Genomic DNA, 20,281 nt, shown 5'->3' with positions numbered 1-20,281 from the left:
CCAACTGAAGCAGCGTGAAACTTCGGCTGAGGAACGTGCCTCAGCCGCCGCGACGAAGATTAACCGCCTTCGAACTACTTCACGTTGGTAGAACACTTTATATTAGCTAGTCGTTGTAAACTTTTTCATAAAAATCAATAATAATATTTGCTCAAAAAAGTTGGTAGTAAAGTGATCATAATTTTTGTTACGATGCGCGCGTACACGACACGATAAAAACCGACACCCTGAGTTAGCTAGTCAATGAAGTATAACTTCTTGAAGTATAACTACCTGCGTAAATAAGTACTCACACACTTTTTTTTGTATAATAAAAAATATATATAAACAGTCTGACTATTACCTATACTGACTATTACCTAAAAAAAAAACATTTTGAAAAATAGCTACCGGTTGTGTATTGGACATTCTACAATAAGAGCATAGATATTAGAAGAGAGCAATATGTAAATTATATAATTAACATGTATATAACAAAAAATAACTTGTCTATGAATAAAATAAGTTTTGTTTAATACCTACGGATACTTAGAAAAGCAAAAACAAAATAATTGTGTTTGCTTGCAAACGAAAAAAAAACCGACTTCAATTACATCGACGAGTAAATACAACGTAGATCGATGCAAAAATAGTCAAGTAACTACGCGTTATCAAAGATTACTCAAAAAGTGGTTATCAGATCTCGATAAAATTTATATGTGACCACACGATAAACATCAGCTATAGATTAAATTATAAATTATCAAAATCGGTACACCCCGTAAAAAGTTATTGCGGATTTTCGAGAGTTTCCCTCGATTTCTCTGGGATCCCATCATCAGTGCCTAGTTTCTTTATCATGGTATCAAACTATGGATATCCCCTTTCCAACAAAAAAAGAATTATCAAAATCGGTACATCCAGAAGAAAGTTATTGCGGATTTTCGAGAGTTTCTCTCGATTTCTCTGGGATCCCATCATCAGATCCTAATTTCGTTATCATGGTACCAAACTAGGGATATCCACTTTAGTTGTTAGATCTCAAATAAATTTAAATGGGACCAATTGGCACACACTACCTTTCGATTAAAAAAAAATTGTCGAAATCGGTCCACACGGTCAAAAGTTCTGATGTAACTAACATACATTAAAAAAAAATACAGTCGAATTGAGAACCTCCTCCTTTTTTGGAAGTCGGTTAAAAAAACGAGTGTGCTTTAGACCACACGACTGAAGTAAAACTTCTTTAGCCATAGGGCTGCAAAATAGACCTGCACTCCGTCTTAGAAACGTTACTGGCTATGAAAGAAAGAGAGAAAGAAAATGTGTGCTCCACCCCTCTCTCTCGCTCTTACAGTAATATACTCTCTCTTTCTATCTTCACTATTTCCCTCTCAACTTCCTTTCGTTCCCCCCCCCCTATCACACTTTTCGTAACGCTTTCGTCACGCATTCACCGGCTTACTTCCCAAGTCAAACGTGCGTTAAGAAATTTTACTTTAAAAAAATGTTATATCATATTTATAGGTACTGAATTCATTATACCTACTAATTTCAAAATTTAATTTGGTCCAACTTTAGTTATAAATGTAACGAAGTTTACAATATTGTTTTTAGTTTTCAATTATGTTTAGGACTTTATATTTAATATTATCTGAAATTAGAATATTGCTTCAAAGGTAACATTACCAAAGCGACCTTTGTTACAATATTATTTTATTAGTTTACCTTTTACTTCACAGCTCCTTGAATACGGTTATAGCAAACTATAATTCAAAGGGGAACCATAATTGTGGATTACAAAGAAATCCTAAATTGCTGTAACATACACAATTTTAGCCCCTCTGTAAATATTATCAATTTCTACGCGATCAAAGCCGCGGGCAACTAAGCTAGCTAATACATTATGAAACAATTTTTTCTGCTGCACAGCACCATCTATTAGAATTTTTGCGTATTTTGTTGAGCATATTTAGTTGGATAATTTTTTTCAAAATATAAAGTACAGATGGCACTAACAGCACTAAATATAAATACAAATTTGTTTGAACAACACTAGATGACACTATTGAGGAGTTTTAAGCGGAATGTTTGAACTCTAACGTCGTATCGAAAAAAAGGGAACAACCTGTAAACTTAATTGATTTTAAAAAAATCAGTTTAATAAATAAACTTTTCATAGTCTTATATGACAATCGTGATACAATTTTTGCTGCCATTCTTCATCATCCTTGCCTCATCCCACCAAAAGATATAAAAAATATTTAGTCGCCAGTCGTCATTTGTGTTACCTAATGATATTATAACAGAACAGATTACTAAGTGACCTACTATTGACTTTCAATACTTAGATAACTCGTATTTTAATTTACAATATGATGTAATTCAACTAACGCTATTTTTTTTTTTATATAAAAATATTTCTATACCTATTTTATTTAGATTTTAGAATTATTCCAAGGTTCTGCACATAGTGAAAGCAGGGTTAATGAAACTAGCCAACTTTTGTTCTGAATTTGTTGCCATATATGTAGAGTTTATGAGTAAATTCTATAATAATAAATTCTTTATATATAATTATAATTGTTTGTAATCATAAATTGATTATAATAATAGATTTATATTTATATGACAATATGGTCTTATCATCTATTAGTTACCTTTTGTTGTTTTAACTGAGGTAGGGCACAGCAGGAATTTCCTGCTCAAAATATGGAGCAGCCGGACTGGGGTAGTACCTCAACCTTACAGAAGACCACAGCTAAATAATACTGTTTTCAAGCAGTATTGTGTTCCTGTTGGTGAGTAAGGTGACCAGAGCTCCTGGGGGCATTGGGGATTGGGTCGGCAACGCGCTTTCGATGCGTCTGGTATTGTAGGCGTCTATAGGCTACGGTAATCTCTTACCATCAGGCGAGCCGTACGCTTGTTTGCTGACCTAGTGATATAAAAAAAAAATGTTTGAAAGAATATCTATAAATCTTTACTTCATTTTAAGAAACTTTCTTACTAATAATATGTATGTAATATAAGTAAGATTAGAATAGAATTGAAACTTTTTAATAATAAAGTGTGAGGGCATGCTTACTTTAATGTAATTAAATAATCCACAAAATAAATTATATTCAAAAAATCATTTATATATCTCTCACTGAAATTTTACACATAATTCATTAGCCATTTTTATTTCTTAATATTAGTATATGAGTAACATCACAAATATTTGCTACTTAATAATTATACAAAATTAACATACTTAACAATATCTTATATTATTAAATCACAGAAAATAAAGCTTTTAAATACTATGTCTCTACTTTGTCTTCCCTAATTTGATTTGAAATCCATGCAATCGCCCATTTTAAATTCGTTAGCATGTATTTAAGAGCTTTGGTCCAATGCTCCTCGGAATTAAACTGAATTTTGATCGAATAGGTGTGTGGAGGAGATGCCTTGTCTTCTATCTTTCCTTTATCAATCCTGTAGGGCAAGCAAAAGCCCTGATTGCCCTTCTCAACATGCTCCTGAAATTGTTGTAAGCAATCCAGAAATGCGACCATCGCAGCATCAAACTTGGTATCCCATAGAAAACGAAATCCACCTGAACCATACAGTGGCAATACTTTCAGGTCTTCTAAAACTTCTATGTATGAATGATTACCGTATGGTATTAACCGGTAACGTTGGAAGCAGAAATTTATCTTTCTAGCCAAGGAGGAGAGTAGTAGAACAGTTTGACCCCATGCCGCATTAATTTCCGACCAATCAACGGGAGCAGTCGGTAACCGACCTAACCTGAAATTATTTATTATACCGAAATTCCCAGAATCAGAAATGTGAAAAGTTGCTAAAAATATATTTGTCTTTTTTAATTTGTCCAATTGAGCTTGTGTGTATGAAAGTTGACATTCGTAAAACTTCATTTGGTCTTCCGTCGTCATTAAATCTTTTTTATACCGTGTGTATTCTCTCCAATAGATATCTTGTTCAACTTCCAATCTCTCTTTCTCTTTCTCTTGAACTTCTATCTGATCTTTCATAGCCTTTTCTTCTTTTTGCAACGCTGATAATTCAAGTAATAACCTATCTTGTTCTTGTTTCCAATCCTCTAGTTCTTTTTCCAGCCCTTCTAAGTTTAAATCTTCTTTGTCATCCTCTAATTTTTTTAAATACTCATTGTAGTCTCTCCATTCATCCTCCGTTTGTCGTAACTGGTTATCCATTAATTCTAAGAGCGTGTCTGTGCATTCATCACACAGTGGGTGGTCGACATCAGAATTATTTGAGAGTAAGTCGAATAAGGTGGCTTTGACATGTAACTGGTGCCCTGACGACGTTGTTTCCCATCCGTCAGAAATAACCATGAACCCATTTGTTCCATTACCTGATTCAGTCATACGAAATGGCGGGACATAGTGCTCTAGGCTAGAGGACTGCAAATCTAGGTCTGCTTCATTGTTTCGTCGTATTTGAAGCGTTAGATCTGCGATAGTGTGTTCTCCAAGATTATTCAAAGATTCGTCGAGCTTTAGAGGCTGCAGACACCGTTGACAAGAAAAATTGACAAAAGATTTCGTTTCACTCATTGTATCACAATAATTTTGAATACAGCGTAAACAAAGCACATTTAATCAGACAGTTTATGTACTTTGTTTCTATAAGTGTAAGTTAAAGTATTCGTTATATACTGTATTATATAATATCTCTCTTTGTTAATTTAATTTAAAGTCGTTTACTAGTTTTGAAAATACTTAGAAAATCAAACAAAGAGTACTTTCGATTTGCGCAGATGCTAAATAACAATGTCATTTGTCAAAATTACTTAACTCAAGAAATGTTGCCCTTATAAAATTTATAGTTCCTACCATAGTGTCAGTATGTGATTACCCGACTTCGACAAATTCAAAAGGCGCGTTATAATTTTAGCAGTCTATGTACATATATCTCGCTTCAGCCTGTAATATCCCACTACTGGGCATAGGCCTCTTTCCCCGTGTAGGAGAAGGATCAGACCTTAATCCACCACGCTGCTCCAATGCGGATTGGCGGATATATTCCCTACTATGAGTAACGATCGCTATCAGGTGAACATGAAAACAACTGGGACCGACGGCTTAACGTGCTCTCCGAGGCACAGTGGGGAGACCTACAAGGACTGCACCAACACCCAGACCACGGCAAACACCTGTATGGCTATTACAAATGTTTTTCATGTGCGGGGATCGAACCCGCAACCGCCAGCGCAACAGGTACAATCCATGGCTGTAACCGTTGCACCAACGCGGCGTCATAGATATACATATGTATGTATGTATGTGTGTATGTGTGTATGTATGTGTGTATGTGTGTATGTATGTGTGTATGTATGTATGTTCATCTGTCTCCTCATATCTCCCAAACTACTTATCATATTTAGACAAATGAGATATCATTAGAAGCGTCCAAATTGTCCGCAGGTTATAGGCGGTTTCACAATATATTGAAAATGTCTTTAAAGCACATAAATTAATGTACTAAAATTCTTTTGTAGTCAGGTTTTAATATTAAATTCCTTATCTTGTTTTCCTCAATAAGATGATTAAACCACGGGTTGAAAACTTCTGCATATGAACTTACACAATTTTGAAGAATAACAATGAACATAGCATAATCTACAACATATTATAATATTCTTTATTGCAAATCATGAAAATATACAAAAACAAGATAAAATAACAGAGGCACAGATGGGCGACCCAGGCCACCAGATTTAAGGGTTGCATTTAAGGCGTGGTTGTGATAAAGAGACAAATTGTCTTACAATTACTAATGCTGCTCAGGATGATCCCACTGTTGATTTGCGACAAATAACAATTTCTGGACGATGTTAGTACTTTCGTTCTGGATGCATCGCTTGGTCACTTGAATTAGCAAAACTATTGATCGCATTATAATTTGTAGTCCAGTGTATATAACATTGTTAATTATCCAAACAATGATAAAGGACGGCAATTTTCTAATTCTTATTTCACAAAAAAAAAACTTGCTAACAATAAAACATTTTTTTAATGATGATGAGAAAATATTGGTAAAAAAAAATCATGCGTGGGCATCATTAAGTAGAGTACTTGTTTTTTTTTTTCAAGAGTATAGATATAATTTTTTTATGAAAAAGTTTAGAAATACAGGTTTTAAAAAAAAACTCATAAGGCTTAAGTGCAGGCTTTTTACTGGAAGTGTTGAATAAAACTGCAAAGGAATTATATGATGAACTAATTTTTCAATTTTTAAATTGAGCGTTTGTTTAAAGCCACAACGAAAATTTGACTTACTAAGCGTCAACCTGATAAAAATATTTCAATCTTCTTTGACGAACTTGGCAACTTTGTCAATCTAAAATGAAATATTGACTTTGATAATCTAACCAAAGAGTTTTCTGATGTAAAGGCTCTTCCCTAAAGGAAATATTATTCGTTTCTTTCTGAATAAATCGTTATATCTTTTAATGAATAGTTATTTTATTACATCCATTACCTTTTTAGTATGAGCTTAAATTGTTGAAGTGAAAACTTTTTTAGTATGCGACGTAGATATCTAGCTCAGGGCGTGGATACAACTAACACTGACACTGCCTGCTAGAGACACGTTTTCAAGACCGGTCCAGTTGGTCCAGTTTAGTTCATTTAAGTATGTTATAATAAAATTAAACAATAATATAATTTATCAATATATATTTAATAATATTTTAGACTAGAATACAATGATTAAAACTTAACAGCACCGCAATATTTACACTGATATTATTTTCACTATTATTTTGTGAAATCCTGCAATTAAATTAACCCTTTACTTATAAATTTGTTATAAACCTTCTAATGATATCTTACACAGATTATATAGAAGCTTTATACTTATATATATTAAAAAAATATTTTTTACATGAATGTAACAACTGATAAGATATACTATATTTTTATCGATACCAGACATATTTTTAAGTAACGTACAAAATATATAAATTATGTTCAGTTTTAATATAAGTAAGCATTTTCAAATTTATGAAAACAAAAAATAAGATTTTGTAATTATTTTTTAAGTAAATTAAAACGATAAGTAAACTTTTAAAATGATAAGTAACATAAAGAAAGTGATCAAAATAGGCATTTGTTTATTTTTCATTTTTAATTAAACTTAACTTACACTTACTTCGTGGAATAAAGAAAACAATAGCAATTAAACTAACAGTCGAAGTTATAATATCCTATAGTTTTTAATGCAAAAATTATATTATATTAATATTTATCTATTATTATAATCTATATACAAAAAGGTGGTTTAAATGAGGTACAAATTTGAAACTTTAAAAAAAACCTACTAAAATAAAATATTTTTTTAATATAGTAGCACTGATTTAATGTTGGTTTCCATGTAGATAATGTGAGGCGTCTTGAAGCTTGTAATATGTATTGGGGAGAAATGATTGAGATAAACCTCCTTGGGCGCCGACGTACTGTGCTGGTACCAGCATTTCACTGTAAAAAATAAATAAAGCGATTTACTTATTGTATATTAACTTAAGAGTATAAAATACCGTCCACGCGTATGTATCTCTAGGGAAGGGCACCAAATATAGATATATCGAAATATCGATATTTTTTCAAAAAAATATCGATAAATATCGGCGATATTTTTAATTTCAAAATATCAATAATCGATATTTATTTTTGAATATCGAAGTCGATATTTTTTTAAACTATATTATATTTTAAATGAATTATATATTCTACTTTTATTGCAACATATGGTCCGTTTTATCTGTAAATGAATATAAAGAAGAGCGCGCGAGAGTTTGCGAGTTTTGGTATTAGTGCTGTCTATATCCCTCTGTAGTTTGTGAACGCAACCAAAAAACATGTCTATGGGTAGTTTCTTAAAGGGGCCTACTCAAAGCACTGCCTGCAGGGCCCTGCTTGCAGTGCCACTGCCGATCGTATTGTATGTATGCATGCAGGGCCGATATTTTAATTGTTCACCCTGTCGCAGGGCCGCAGTGTCGTTCTGCCAGCCCGACACACGATCTCCCCACTCCGTAAACTGCAATCAGGGACATGTGTAGCTCGGTCGGGCCGATTTAGACCACCATTTTGTTTACGTCGGTACATTGCGACGTTTGTCTACTCTATTTGACCTGGGGTTTGTCTTGTCAGTGGTTGTCATTTAGCAATTAATCAGTTAGTTGGTGGTTAGTTGGTTTGGTTTTATTATATTATTTGTTTGGCTCTGTTTTCTTCAAGAAAAATGAGCCAGCGAGAAAAAGACGTGTGGAGGGACGTAATCTAATTGTATAGGGATTTGCCATGTCTTTGGAAAACTAACCACGATCATTATCATAACAAAGATATGCGGTCGCAGGCTATTTATTTATTTATTTATTTATTCTTAATGTACACCAAAATACAGACACATATAAAGAAATGTCGCTTTTACATGAAAAATATAAAACTTTTTTACACCAGTGCTTCCTTTTCTTCTTTTGAACGCTACAAGTACTCAATACAGTCAAACCCAATGCTATTTTTTGGTGTTTGAATAATGTAGGAGCCATTTATAAAAACTGACGAATTTAGGCAAGGACAAAGAGAACACAAGTGAATACGACAACGTATGCCGCGTAAATGATTTGCAGTGCTTTGTGGAGCAACATCCTCTGCGGCAGTAACTGCAAGCAGGCCCTGCAGGCAGTGCTTTGAGTAGGCCCCTTAAGGGGCCTACTCAAAGCACTGCCTGCAGGGCCCTGCTTGCAGTGCCACTGCCGATCGTATTGTATATATGCATGCAGGGCCGATATTTTAATTGTTCACCCTGTCGCAGGGCCGCAGTGTCGTTCTGCCAGCCCGACACACGATCTCCCCACTCCGTAAACTGCATGTGTAGCTCGGTCGGGCCGATTTAGACCACAATTTTGTTTACGTCGGTACATTGCGACGTTTGTCTACTCTATTTGACCTGGGGTTTGTCTTGTCAGTGGTTGTCATTTAGCAATTAATCAGTTAGTTGGTGGTTAGTTGGTTTGGTTTTATTATATTATTTGTTTGGCTCTGTTTTCTTCAAGAAAAATGAGCCAGCGAGAAAAAGACGTGTGGAGGGACGTAATCTAATTGTATAGGGATTTGCCATGTCTTTGGAAAACTAACCACGATCATTATCATAACAAAGATATGCGGTCGCAGGCTATGTCGCTTTTACATGAAAAATATAAAACTTTTTTACACCAGTGCTTCCTTTTTTTCGTTTGAACGCTACAAGTACTCAATACAGTCAAACCCAATGCTATTTTTTGGTGTTTGAATAATGTAGGAGCCATTTATAAAAACTGACGAATTTAGGCAAGGACAAAGAGAACACAAGTGAACACGACAACGTATGCCGCGTAAATGATTTGCAGTGCTTTGTGGAGCAACATCCTCTGCGGCAGTAACTGCAAGCAGGCCCTGCAGGCAGTGCTTTGAGTAGGCCCCTTAAGACTAAATTTGAGTGTGATCAAAGACCAAAGTGTGAATCTAATGCTAATCTATGGTGTAACGTGTGCGTACATGTTCATTAAGCTGGACAGATTTTGACGGAACTTTCACTAGCAGATAGCTGATGTAATAAGGTGTAACTTAGGCTACTTTTATTTTACGATATATATCGATATATTTTTTTCATTTGCCCATCCCTATGTATCTCGCAATTTTATTGTATACTAGCTGACCGCGCAAACGTTGTTTTGCCATAACACAAAATTTCAAATATTTTTCTCAATTTGATCACAGCACCAACTGTCGGGACAAACTGAAATTAAAATAGAATAGTATTTAATATTTGATTCTGCGATGGTAGCGCAGTCTACTGGATCCAATGGTAAACATTCCAAAAGTAACAACTACCTTTATAAGTATAAATGAAAAATTAGTTAAATAAACATTTTCCAGTGGACCAAATTGTGAATCTAAACCATCCTCGAATCCTCAACTCACTCAACAAAAACTCACACCAAAATTTCATCAAAATCGGTCCAGCCGTCTAGGAGGAGTTCAGTGACATACACACGCACACAAGAAATATATATATAAAGATTTAAGGTTTTCATATTAAAAATAATAAGAAAAAAAGTTAGTAGGTATCAATTCGAAGCTTTAAACTTTCAAAATTTTATTAATTTAATGAATTATTTGAATAATTTCGACCATATCACGTATAATTAAAAAAAAAACAAAGGAAATCGGGTTAGGAATAATTGTGTTTGCAGGCAAACGAAAAAAAAACCGACTTCAATTACATCGACAAGTAATACAACGTAGATCGACGAAAAAATAGTCAAGTAACTACGCGTTATCAAAGATTACTCAAAAAGTAGTTATCAGATCTCGATAAAATTTATATGTGACCACATGATAAACATTAGCTTTCGATTAAATTAAAAATTATCAAAATCGGTACACCCAGTAAAAAGTTATTGCGGATTTTCGAGAGATTCCCTCGATTTCTCTAGGATCCCATCATCAGATCCTAGTTTCCTTATCATGGTACCGAACTAGGGATATCCCCTTTCCAACAAAAAAAGAATTATCAAAATCGGTAAATCCAGTAGAAAGTTATGCGGTATAATAGAACGTAGGTCGACGAAAAAAGCGTCAAGTAAAAACGCATTATTAGATATAACTCGAAAAGTAGTTGTTAGATCTCAAATAAATTTAAATGGGACCAATTGGCACACACCACCTTTCGATTAAAACAAAATTTGTCGAAATCGGTCCACCCGGTCAAAAGTTCTGATGTAACATACATTAAAAAAAAAAAATACAGTCGAATTGAGAACCTCCTCCTTTTTTGGAAGTCGGTTAAAAACGTAAAAGTACATCTGTATTGAATAAAAAATGAAATTGCCATCATATAAAATCTAGATTCTGCAGAAAAGAAACGCAAGGAACTCAACTGTTATTCTTGTTACAAAACATCAAAATAATATTAAACACAAAATATCGGAAATTTCAAAATGGCAATCGCGGTAAGTCCCGTAGAATCAAGTTCCATAGTGACCGTTGAAGTTTAAAAACATATATTCAATCTAAATTATAAACTTTCAGTCATATATCCTGACGCGAAAGATAATAATAATAATAATATCTTTATTCATGAAATCTGTTTACAATATAAGTTACACTGAGTCTTCCTAATAAGTTATCGTAGATACTTGTTGTGGGAATGACTCGCAACTTCCCAAGTCTTTAACTAAGATTTCATACAAACGGCAACAATATGACACGATTTTATAAAAAAACAGAATTTTGTTAATAATTAAACTGCGCTTTATAAGTGAGTGAATGTGATCAAGAATGTGTTTGTGAGTGCGTGCGTACTTGTGTGTGTGTGTGTGTGTGTGTGTGTGTGCGTGTGAGTGTGAGTGTGTGTGTGTGTATACATACATACGTATACATATACTCATCTAGTTATTTACTTTACTTTTTTATGCTATTCTAACTAAAAATTTTTCAACATCCTCATATGTTAGATCCCTTAACCACTCCGTTATAGCTTGTTTAAACTTTCGTAATGTCATTGGATAAATTTTTATTTTATGATTAATAGAATTGTATACGTAAGAGGATTGGCTATCGTACTGACGTTTGGCAAAGACCGTTCGATAAGAATATGACGGTGCAACTATGTCTTTCCTACGTTTTAATACCTTGCGATGGTCATAAGGCAAATTTTTGTGACATTTTAGTGTAATGTTTAGTATGTAAAGCTTTCTTACTGACAACAAGCCACTAATGTTGAACAGAGTATCAGTAGGAAATCTGAGTGGTTTACAGTACATCACCTTAATAATTAATCTTTGGGCTTGTTCAATATTTAGGAAGCTGGACTTATTGGCGCCTCCTTTATTATTATTATTATGGTGTTTCTGCATAAAGGAAATTTTATTTATATTGATGACTCATATTTACATTTATAATTTCTGTTTGTATTAAAAAGAATATTAAATATAATAAAATAAAGTAATAAAGTAACCAGAAAATTGCTACGTTGTCACCGAGTGACATAATATACTATACCTATTTTAGGAGAAAATGAAACAATCAAAATCGTTTTTTTTACGCGGACAAACCAGTTAAAATCTAGGTAATAATAAAGAGAATCTTACAAATCTATTGTTTATTAACCTGAACTTACAAATGTTAACTTATAGTTAATAGTGGTCCAGCTCAAACTAACTTCAGCAACACATGTCGATCGATGACGGAGACTTCACATCGGGTTCAGATAAAACTGCAAAATTTTTTGTTCAAAAGGTAGTGGTCGAGCGACCCTCATTATGGGGTCATTAATCAATTGTTAGGGCACACGTGTAAGGGCAGTTCAATGTTTTTAATATTATTTCTCGAAAATACAAAGTTCAAAATATTTTTAAGACTACCGAACCAATCCCTTCTCGAAAGATATTTTGTTTATACTTTATTTTCTTAGAAGCGATTAAAGTTATATCTTTAAAAAAAAAATTTGTATGAGCGGAATATTTTGGAGAGATTAATTATTGTGGAGTACTTAAAAAGAGAAATATTACAGATAAAAATAGGCTATATACCTAATTAAACTGTCATGCTATGATATATATTGAGTAACGTAGGCTTTATTTTAACGAGAGAGATCGAATCATCAACAAATCATTTTATCATTGCGGGCAAAGTCGCGGTGTAAAGCTAGTATACTCATTAAATGTCACAAAAAATTTTATGGACCATATGGTTCTGACCTTGAGTACAACAAAGGACCATAGATGAAACAATCGTTTTGTTTATAGTCGTAAAAATGGCGCGTAGGTAATATTGAGTGTTTAGTTGTAACACAAATATTTTAATCAGCTATACATACCTAACACTTATACACTAGTAAAAGCTATGAGTTAATCTGTTAATTTCGGCACTTGACATAAGTCTCTTACATTGTTTATACGCAGTTCCAATAGATTAATATACATTTTTTTTTTATAAAGCATGTACCTATCTTTCAGTGTGTTGCTAAGCGCAAAACTCAATAACGATTTGACCAATTCGGCTAATTACTAATACTTTATACAAGGTAGGTACAACGAAGTAAAAAATTAATAAATTGTAAAATTTAAGAAAACGTACCGACTTTCAAGCAAATATTTAAATCGTTGCTTTAAAATATTTAACATTCACGCGTTTCACAGTTCGCAAAAGAAAACAACGTATGTCGGTCGTCAAGTAGTTAAAAATTAATGTTTCAAAATAAACTTAATAATAAGACTAGCTGAGCTCTCCTCACTTCGTTAGATGTCAATCGTTATTTCACTTTTAACTACAATTGATTAAAACAAATATAATTTTAATGTCATAAATAACGATTAAAATATAATTGTAGTAACCGAAAAAAGCAAACGAAAAATACTTTCCTTCAATTACATCGACAAATAATACAACGTAAGTAGACAAAAAAATAGTCAAGTAAATACGCGCTATCAAAGATTACTCAAAAAGTAAGAATCATCAAAATCGATAAATCCAGTGAAAAGTTATGCGGTTTAATACAACGTAGGTCGACGAAAAAATAGTCAAGTAAATACGCATTATTAGATATAACTCTAAAAGTACTTGTCAGATGTCAATTAAATTTAAATGGAACCAAATGAAACGCAACACCTTTCAATTAAAACAAAATTCATCGAAATCGGTCGACCCAGTCAAAAGTTCAGATCACAAATCACGATTATTAATATTATATAATTCAATAAAGAATCAATCCTAGTAATAGGTATTAGGTATAAATGCCAAAAATTTGGAAGGATAATTTTATTTTGTGATTGATTTCAGGCAAAAACAGTAATGTACAATCAGCATTGCAACGAAACTTGGTATGCAGGTATAGCTGAAGATCCAGAATATACAGGCTATTTTTTATCCCGACATTCCCACATGATCGGAAATTTAGCAAATAATACTACAAGATGAAGCACTTAATAAAAAAATAAATAATGAAAAAGTAAATACATTATTTATCAGTATTTTGATTTGGTTTCAACTTACGGTCGATTACTCTGCTGAGGCGTTCGATCCCTTTGACGTCTATTTTTGAACCAATTTGAAACCTGAGTCAGTGTTAGACCAGTCTTCTGAGCGAGCGCTCGCTTCTCATCTGGTGTTGGATATCTAGAATAGATAATATTAATTATATTATTGAAAAATACATTAATTATATTATTGAAAAATACAAACCCTAAACTAAAGTTACAAAAATCAGTTAACCTTTCTCTGACCAGTTTACTTTGTTTTGCAATGAAAAAGTTATGTTCACAAAATATTTAATTTTATTTTGAAAAAGCAATAAAATATTTTAATAGCTATAGCAAACATACCTACATTTCTGAACTATTAATCGATACTGAAGCAAATAATTTTTAATGTCACATTTATTTTCGATGTCACATAAAATTAAACCGACGACAATTTACATCGACAGGTAATAAACAGACAACTTCAATACGCATTATTAGAGACATCTAGTATATGTGTATGTCTAGTTCGCCGATGTGTATTAATACTAGACATTACCCGTGGCTTTGCTTAAAAAAAAATTAAAAGTATCCTATGTTACTTTTAATACCTCCAAGAATAAGTATGTGTACAAAGTTTCATGATTATCGGTTAAGTAGTCGCGCGAAAGCATAACAAACAACTTTCGCATTTACAATATTATATATGAGGAATTTTAGGGATTCATCATCATCCTCATCATCATCACTACAGCCTATTGCAGTCCACTGCTGGACATAGGCCTCCACAAGTTCGTGTCAAAAATGGCGTGAAGTCATGTGTGTTGCCCATAGGGCAGGCGGGTTAGTGACCGCAGGGCTGGCTTTGTCGCACCGTAGACGCTGCTGCCCGTCTTCAGGGTAGATAGTTATCCCGCCATCGATCGGCTTTTTAAGTTCCAAAGTGGTAGTGGAACTGTGTTATCCCTTACTCGCCTCCTACAACACCGACGGGAAGAGAGGGCGTGGCTATATTCTTTACTACCGTAACCACACAGCAGATAAAATCGGTACACCAGTAAAACGTTATGAGAGTGTATATACACATACAAAATACAGTCGACTTAAGACCCTCCTGCTTTTTTTAAATTCAATAATTTGGTGCAGTCGTTCGACAGCGTGTCGCTCTTCGACAGTTAAGCGCGTACATACATGTTGACGATTCGCTTGATTGATTAAAAGCCTACCTATTCCTATAGTAACAGTCTTTAAGAGCATTCCTACTCTTCTCCTTGAAGCAATAAACTGTTTCTTCCCCATCCCATATTGTTTTAGGTAGAGGGTACTTCTTCCGTAGTCTGTATTTATCTACTGCTCCTATAAATAATAATACAAATGTGTAATGACTTTTCAAAAACAAAAATACTTAAATAGGACTAAAAATGAAATTATATTTGATAAGACTGTTATCAAATGATAAATTTGAACAGCAAGTATCGTCTTAGCCTGTAACAACCTACTGTTGGTCATAGGCCTCTTTCTCTGTATAGGAGATGGATTGGAGCTTTTTCCACGATGCTACTCCACTGCTGGTTGGCGAATATATTCCCTACTATGAGTTACAATCGCAATCAGGATAATACTATAAGGGTCGCTGTCTTATAACATGGGCCACAAGTGTAACACATACTTTTAAAGGTTGACAAACAAGCGTACTGCCCACCTGATGGTACCGTAGCCTATAGACACATGTAACAGAGGAATCGCAAGCACGTTGCCGACCCTACTCCTGACCCTACCTAAAGTTCTGGCAACTTTACTCACCAGAGGAATACAACACTGCTTGACAGCAGTTATTTAGCTGTGATGTTCTGTAAGGTTGAGATATTTCACTAGTCGGGCTGCTCTTAATTTTGAGCAAGATATTTCTTACTGTGCTCTTCCTTAATAGACTATTTTAATAACGAGATAAATACATATTCATTTTATTTGCTTATAGAAACAAAATTTTAATATAAAAATTATAAAGTTGCATCAGATGCAAGAAGCGGTCATTTCAAGTATAGGAATAACTTAAAATGTATGGGAATGGAAAATTGTGTGCTAAAAAAAGGCTTAGAAATATTAATGACTTACCCAGAGGCCTTCCCCTAACTTTCTCAGCCTCTTTATAATGAGCTTTGAACCACAGCTTCTGTAAGTCGCTATGGTGTCTGGGCGGAAACGGATGCTTCTCCAATATAGCATAGAGTTCTTGGAAAACACCGTGGTGGAAGGCAACTAACGCTCGTGCTCTAAAATATTTTTTATACTTAAAAATTATATTAAAAAATTATTTCAAAATGTTTTTATTTAGTATCTATATCGTCATCACTCATTGTAGAAATATATATTTAATATCTGATACTTATATAGCTTTTTTTACACGAGAGTGCGGATTTTTCTTTTTGTATAAGAACTAACATTCTAACTAATTTTATTTTAATTTGATTTCCATTTAATAAATAAAAACTTAAACTTTTCTTAATTTTTTCTTAATTAGGTAGTAACTATTCCATGTGTAATTTGAACCCGATACGAAACTCCTTAGTCATATACGTTTTATTAAAAAAAAAAGCTAGCATTGTTCCCAACCTTAAAACAGTTTCATTCCCTCGCAACAGCTCCGTCGTCGGCAGACTCCATAAAAACGCCGCCAATTTCTCTATATCGCCTTTCTGTTGTAACGCCTCACACACACATTGGACTTGTTCGGAATTAAAATTTAAACATCTACGCATCCCGTTCTCACTATCAGAAAAATATTGCTGTCTCTCTCTATCATTATTAACAACGCTTTCAAACGCATTGTTTATTTCGATTTCCACCATCGGATTGTTCTCATTTTGAATATTTTTCATAGAAACTTCATTAAAGTAATTTGAGCGTCGGTCTTCGTCGATTTGTGAAAAAAAGTTATCGTTGATAGGCGGTAGTTTTAGTTCGAAATTCAAATATTTTTTTCCTCTCGGCGACAAATAATTTTCGAAAGAGTTTTTATTGCTTTCTTGCAAGTAAACCTCCTTTCTGTCATCCGTACGGTTTTTCTGTTTGCATGAAAAATATTGTTTTTCCGTAATGTCCGTTTGTGTGTAGAAGTTACCATTTTGTTGTTCATAGGGAAATGGCGGTAAGGACGTTTCAGACTCGCTCGTCATGTCGCTTGATGGACTTAAGCGGTCTGAACAAGTATCCATGTTTGTGGATTTCATCACAGAATTGATATTTATCTGCAACAATTTTTTTTATTTCATTGTAAAACTACTTGTAAAAGAAACATTTACATTCAGTTAAATAAGCTACTGAGCTAATTCAGTCTATAACATGCTTGGTATATGCATATACCGGAGCACGATACCTTTATAGCTCCCAAAATTCGAAAACCATACAATATGTCCAGCAATTTTTTGTTTTGTGAGCCATTTGGCGCCCCTTTATGAGTAGCGCCCGGTCATGATGCCCCCCTAATCCCCGCCCCCCTCGCTAGGCATAGTACATGGGCATAGGTCCCTTTCTCCATGTAGAAGAAGGTTTAGATAAGTTTAGCGAATGAGCTATTTAACGAGTGAAGTAGTAATAAAAAATTCGATATCTCCAACGACTTTTTTATAAATTAAAGAAAGATAATGATATAAAACTATGTTCAAGTATAAAAATATAAAATGGAATTAATGAATGATAAAAAATTAATTAAAAAGAAGAATTCGAAATACAAATTCTTGACATCTATCAAAAAATATGTTTATAACAATATAAAAACATGAAATGAGGTTTGATTGTTACGCTGATAAAAAAGTTTGCTTATGTGTGGATACGTCCTATCATAAATATTAGAATTTTAGTAGCTGTTATCAATAATGTATACCTACAACATTTTTTTTAATGACCGTGAAAACCTCATATTTTTTTACAGTTTACCTCCAACGCTGTCAAAGACTCGTGAATTTAAACCTAGTATGATGTTATTATAATGTTACGTTATGGTTACGCTTTGTACTGATGTACCGAACAGCTGGCCAAAAATTAATAACACTATTGGACCCAATTTTGATAGTTAATTAGGAATAATTAAGACAAAGGGAGTCATTAAAATCTTTGCTTTACAAAAATATATATCTTCTGAGTGAAAATATTACTCCATTATTGAAAGAAGAAGCAATGCCAGATAAATGCCGTGCGGTAAAAATTATCGTATGTATTTAAAAATAATTTTGTCGTACGTATTCAAAACATCCCGCGACAAACGAATATTAATCTACAACAAACCGGAATCATTCTTAAAAACAACGTCTTTTATTTAATTTTTGCTATTACACCCTTCTTTATGTTAAAAATAAGATACATAGGCCTCCACAAGTCGCGCCAAAAATGGCGTGCACTCAAGTGTTTTGCCCATAGTCACCACGCTGGGCAGGCGGATTGGTGACCGCAGGTCTGGCTTTGTCGCACCAAAGACGCTACTGCACGCCTTCGGCCTGTGAATTTCAAAGCCAGAAGTTGAATGGTTATTCCGCCATCGCATCGGTCAGCTTTTTAAGTTCCAAGGTGGTAGTATAGAACTGTGTTATCTCTTAGTCACCTCTTACGTCACCCACGGGAAGAGAGGGCTATATTCTTTGCTGCCGTAACCACACAGCTATATATAAAACTAAACTTTTGTTTTAATATTTATAATCTTTGTTTTTTTTTTTTCTTTTTTATTATTCTATTCTTTGTTTTTTTTTTTTTATTTGTATTTTTAATCTTTATTTAATTGTGTCTTGTGTAATTTGTTATTATAAATAAATATATTTTTCCGTCTTTCAATTACCTAGGTATTTAAAGATATGATTTTACTGATACGGGACTAGCCGCGATTGCCATTTTGAAACTTAACATATCGCTGACTAATTAATGAACGGAAAAGTATTGATGTTATAAGACTATGAAAGTTTTAAAACTTATATTTTCCTATATTAATTGTCATATAAATTGCGTTGATGTCCGCGTGGACTAGCCAAGAATGCTGGCCCTGTTTCCCCGTTGAATCGCAATACCGATTCTCTAGGCAAAAATTAACCAGCCTTTCTGACACCACGATAGACATATAAAAAAAAGTATAAATAGATGTAAAATAATTAAATTTGCAAATACAATATAAATATATATTAAACTAAATTCCTTTTAATATTTTGTTTTCGACGATTATAAATAGTAATATATTAACCACATTTCGTATAATAGTATTGCGTATAGGCACGTAAAAACCGGCGGTTGTTGATTCGATTTCTGCTTAGAATAAATATATATTTTTTCGTATATTAGTATTTTCACGTCTGCATTCAGAGCTCGATGTTCCTCTAACCCGAACTGTAAATCTTTTTATCCTACTCATCACAGGAACACATTACTTTTGAGCAGTGCTATTTAGCTGTGATCTTCTGTAAGGTTTGAGGGAGTCAATTCCCAGTCAAGCTGCTATAGATTTTAAAGCAAGATTTATACAAATGTGCCCTATTTCAATAAAACACTGCTTTAGTTTTACTTCATTTTTTTTTTTTATTAATTTCATATAATTTTGTGTTGTTATTAATTTCATATAAAATTGTGTGTTTTTTTTTTGTTATTATTATTACTATTATTTTTTCTTGCTTGTTTCTTTTTCTTTTATGTTACATGTATTGTTTTTGGTTGTACAATAAAGTATATTTGTATTGTATTGTGTTGTACCAGCACAGCAGGAAATATCCGGCTAAAAATTTGGAGTAACCCGACTGAGGGAGTACCTCGACCTCACAGAAGATCAAATCTAAATAATACTGCTTTCAAGTAGTATTGTGATCCTGTTGGTGAGTAACCAGAGATTCTCGGAAGCGTCGACGTGAAAATGTATAATAGCGAAGGAAGTCACATGTACAACTTGTATATCTATACTAATACATAAAACTAATAAATAATACTAATATTATAAAGCTGAAAAGTTTGTTCGTTCAAACGCGCTAGTCTCAGAAATTACTGGATCGAATTGCAAAAATTATTTTTGTTTTTGATAGGCATGGCAACGCGATTGGCTTCCTTAAACTTACGCAGCACGTCGCGGGCCACAGCTAGTTAAATATAAAAGTTTAAAGCTACCGCACATAAACAATATCGCATTTCACGTAACTTAACAAATTTTCATTATTCAATGTCTTGTGAAAACTATAAGTAAGCAATACCTATTTGTATGACACAATTTTATAAGAACGAATATAAATTACTATGTAA

At 33.3% G+C, this 20,281-nt stretch overlaps 2 protein-coding genes across 2 annotated transcripts; both read right to left on the bottom strand.

The window, feature by feature from the left end:
* Positions 1 to 3,100: 3,100 nt before the first annotated feature.
* Positions 3,101 to 4,777, bottom strand: LOC123667362 (beclin-1-like protein). The gene has a single exon (XM_045601279.1). It carries the CDS (start codon positions 4,563 to 4,565, stop codon positions 3,285 to 3,287), a length of 1,281 nt encoding a protein of 426 aa, XP_045457235.1. The 5' UTR covers positions 4,566 to 4,777; the 3' UTR covers positions 3,101 to 3,284.
* Positions 4,778 to 7,369: 2,592 nt separating this feature from the next.
* LOC123667452 (homeobox protein unc-39-like) lies at positions 7,370 to 17,247 on the bottom strand. The gene is made up of 5 exons (XM_045601347.1): positions 16,631 to 17,247; positions 16,133 to 16,290; positions 15,244 to 15,373; positions 14,052 to 14,174; positions 7,370 to 7,490 (listed from the first exon to the last, which is right to left on the bottom strand). Exons 1-5 carry the CDS (start codon positions 17,245 to 17,247, stop codon positions 7,370 to 7,372), a joined length of 1,149 nt encoding a protein of 382 aa, XP_045457303.1.
* Between the last annotated feature and the right edge of the window lie 3,034 nt (positions 17,248 to 20,281).

Source organism: Melitaea cinxia, chromosome 28 (genome assembly GCF_905220565.1).
Source record: "Melitaea cinxia chromosome 28, ilMelCinx1.1, whole genome shotgun sequence".
NCBI classification, from domain to species: domain Eukaryota; kingdom Metazoa; phylum Arthropoda; class Insecta; order Lepidoptera; family Nymphalidae; genus Melitaea; species Melitaea cinxia.
Note: the sequence above shows the minus strand (reverse complement) of the source record. Positions and strands in the feature narration are given on the sequence as shown.

What these genes read in the sequence shown, in the direction of transcription:
- LOC123667362 (XM_045601279.1), bottom strand. Translation starts at nt 4,565, where the DNA reads ATGAGTGAAACGAAATCTTTTGTCAATTTTTCTTGTCAACGGTGTCTG.
- LOC123667452 (XM_045601347.1), bottom strand. Translation starts at nt 17,247, where the DNA reads ATGAAATCCACAAACATGGATACTTGTTCAGACCGCTTAAGTCCATCA. An exon ending in AGTTAGGGGAAGGCCTCTGG is followed by an intron (nt 15,374 to 16,132) that starts GTAAGTCATTAA and finishes TATTATTTATAG; the next exon opens with GAGCAGTAGATAAATACAGA. An exon ending in GACTGTTACTATAGGAATAG is followed by an intron (nt 14,175 to 15,243) that starts GTAGGCTTTTAA and finishes TATCTATTCTAG; the next exon opens with ATATCCAACACCAGATGAGA.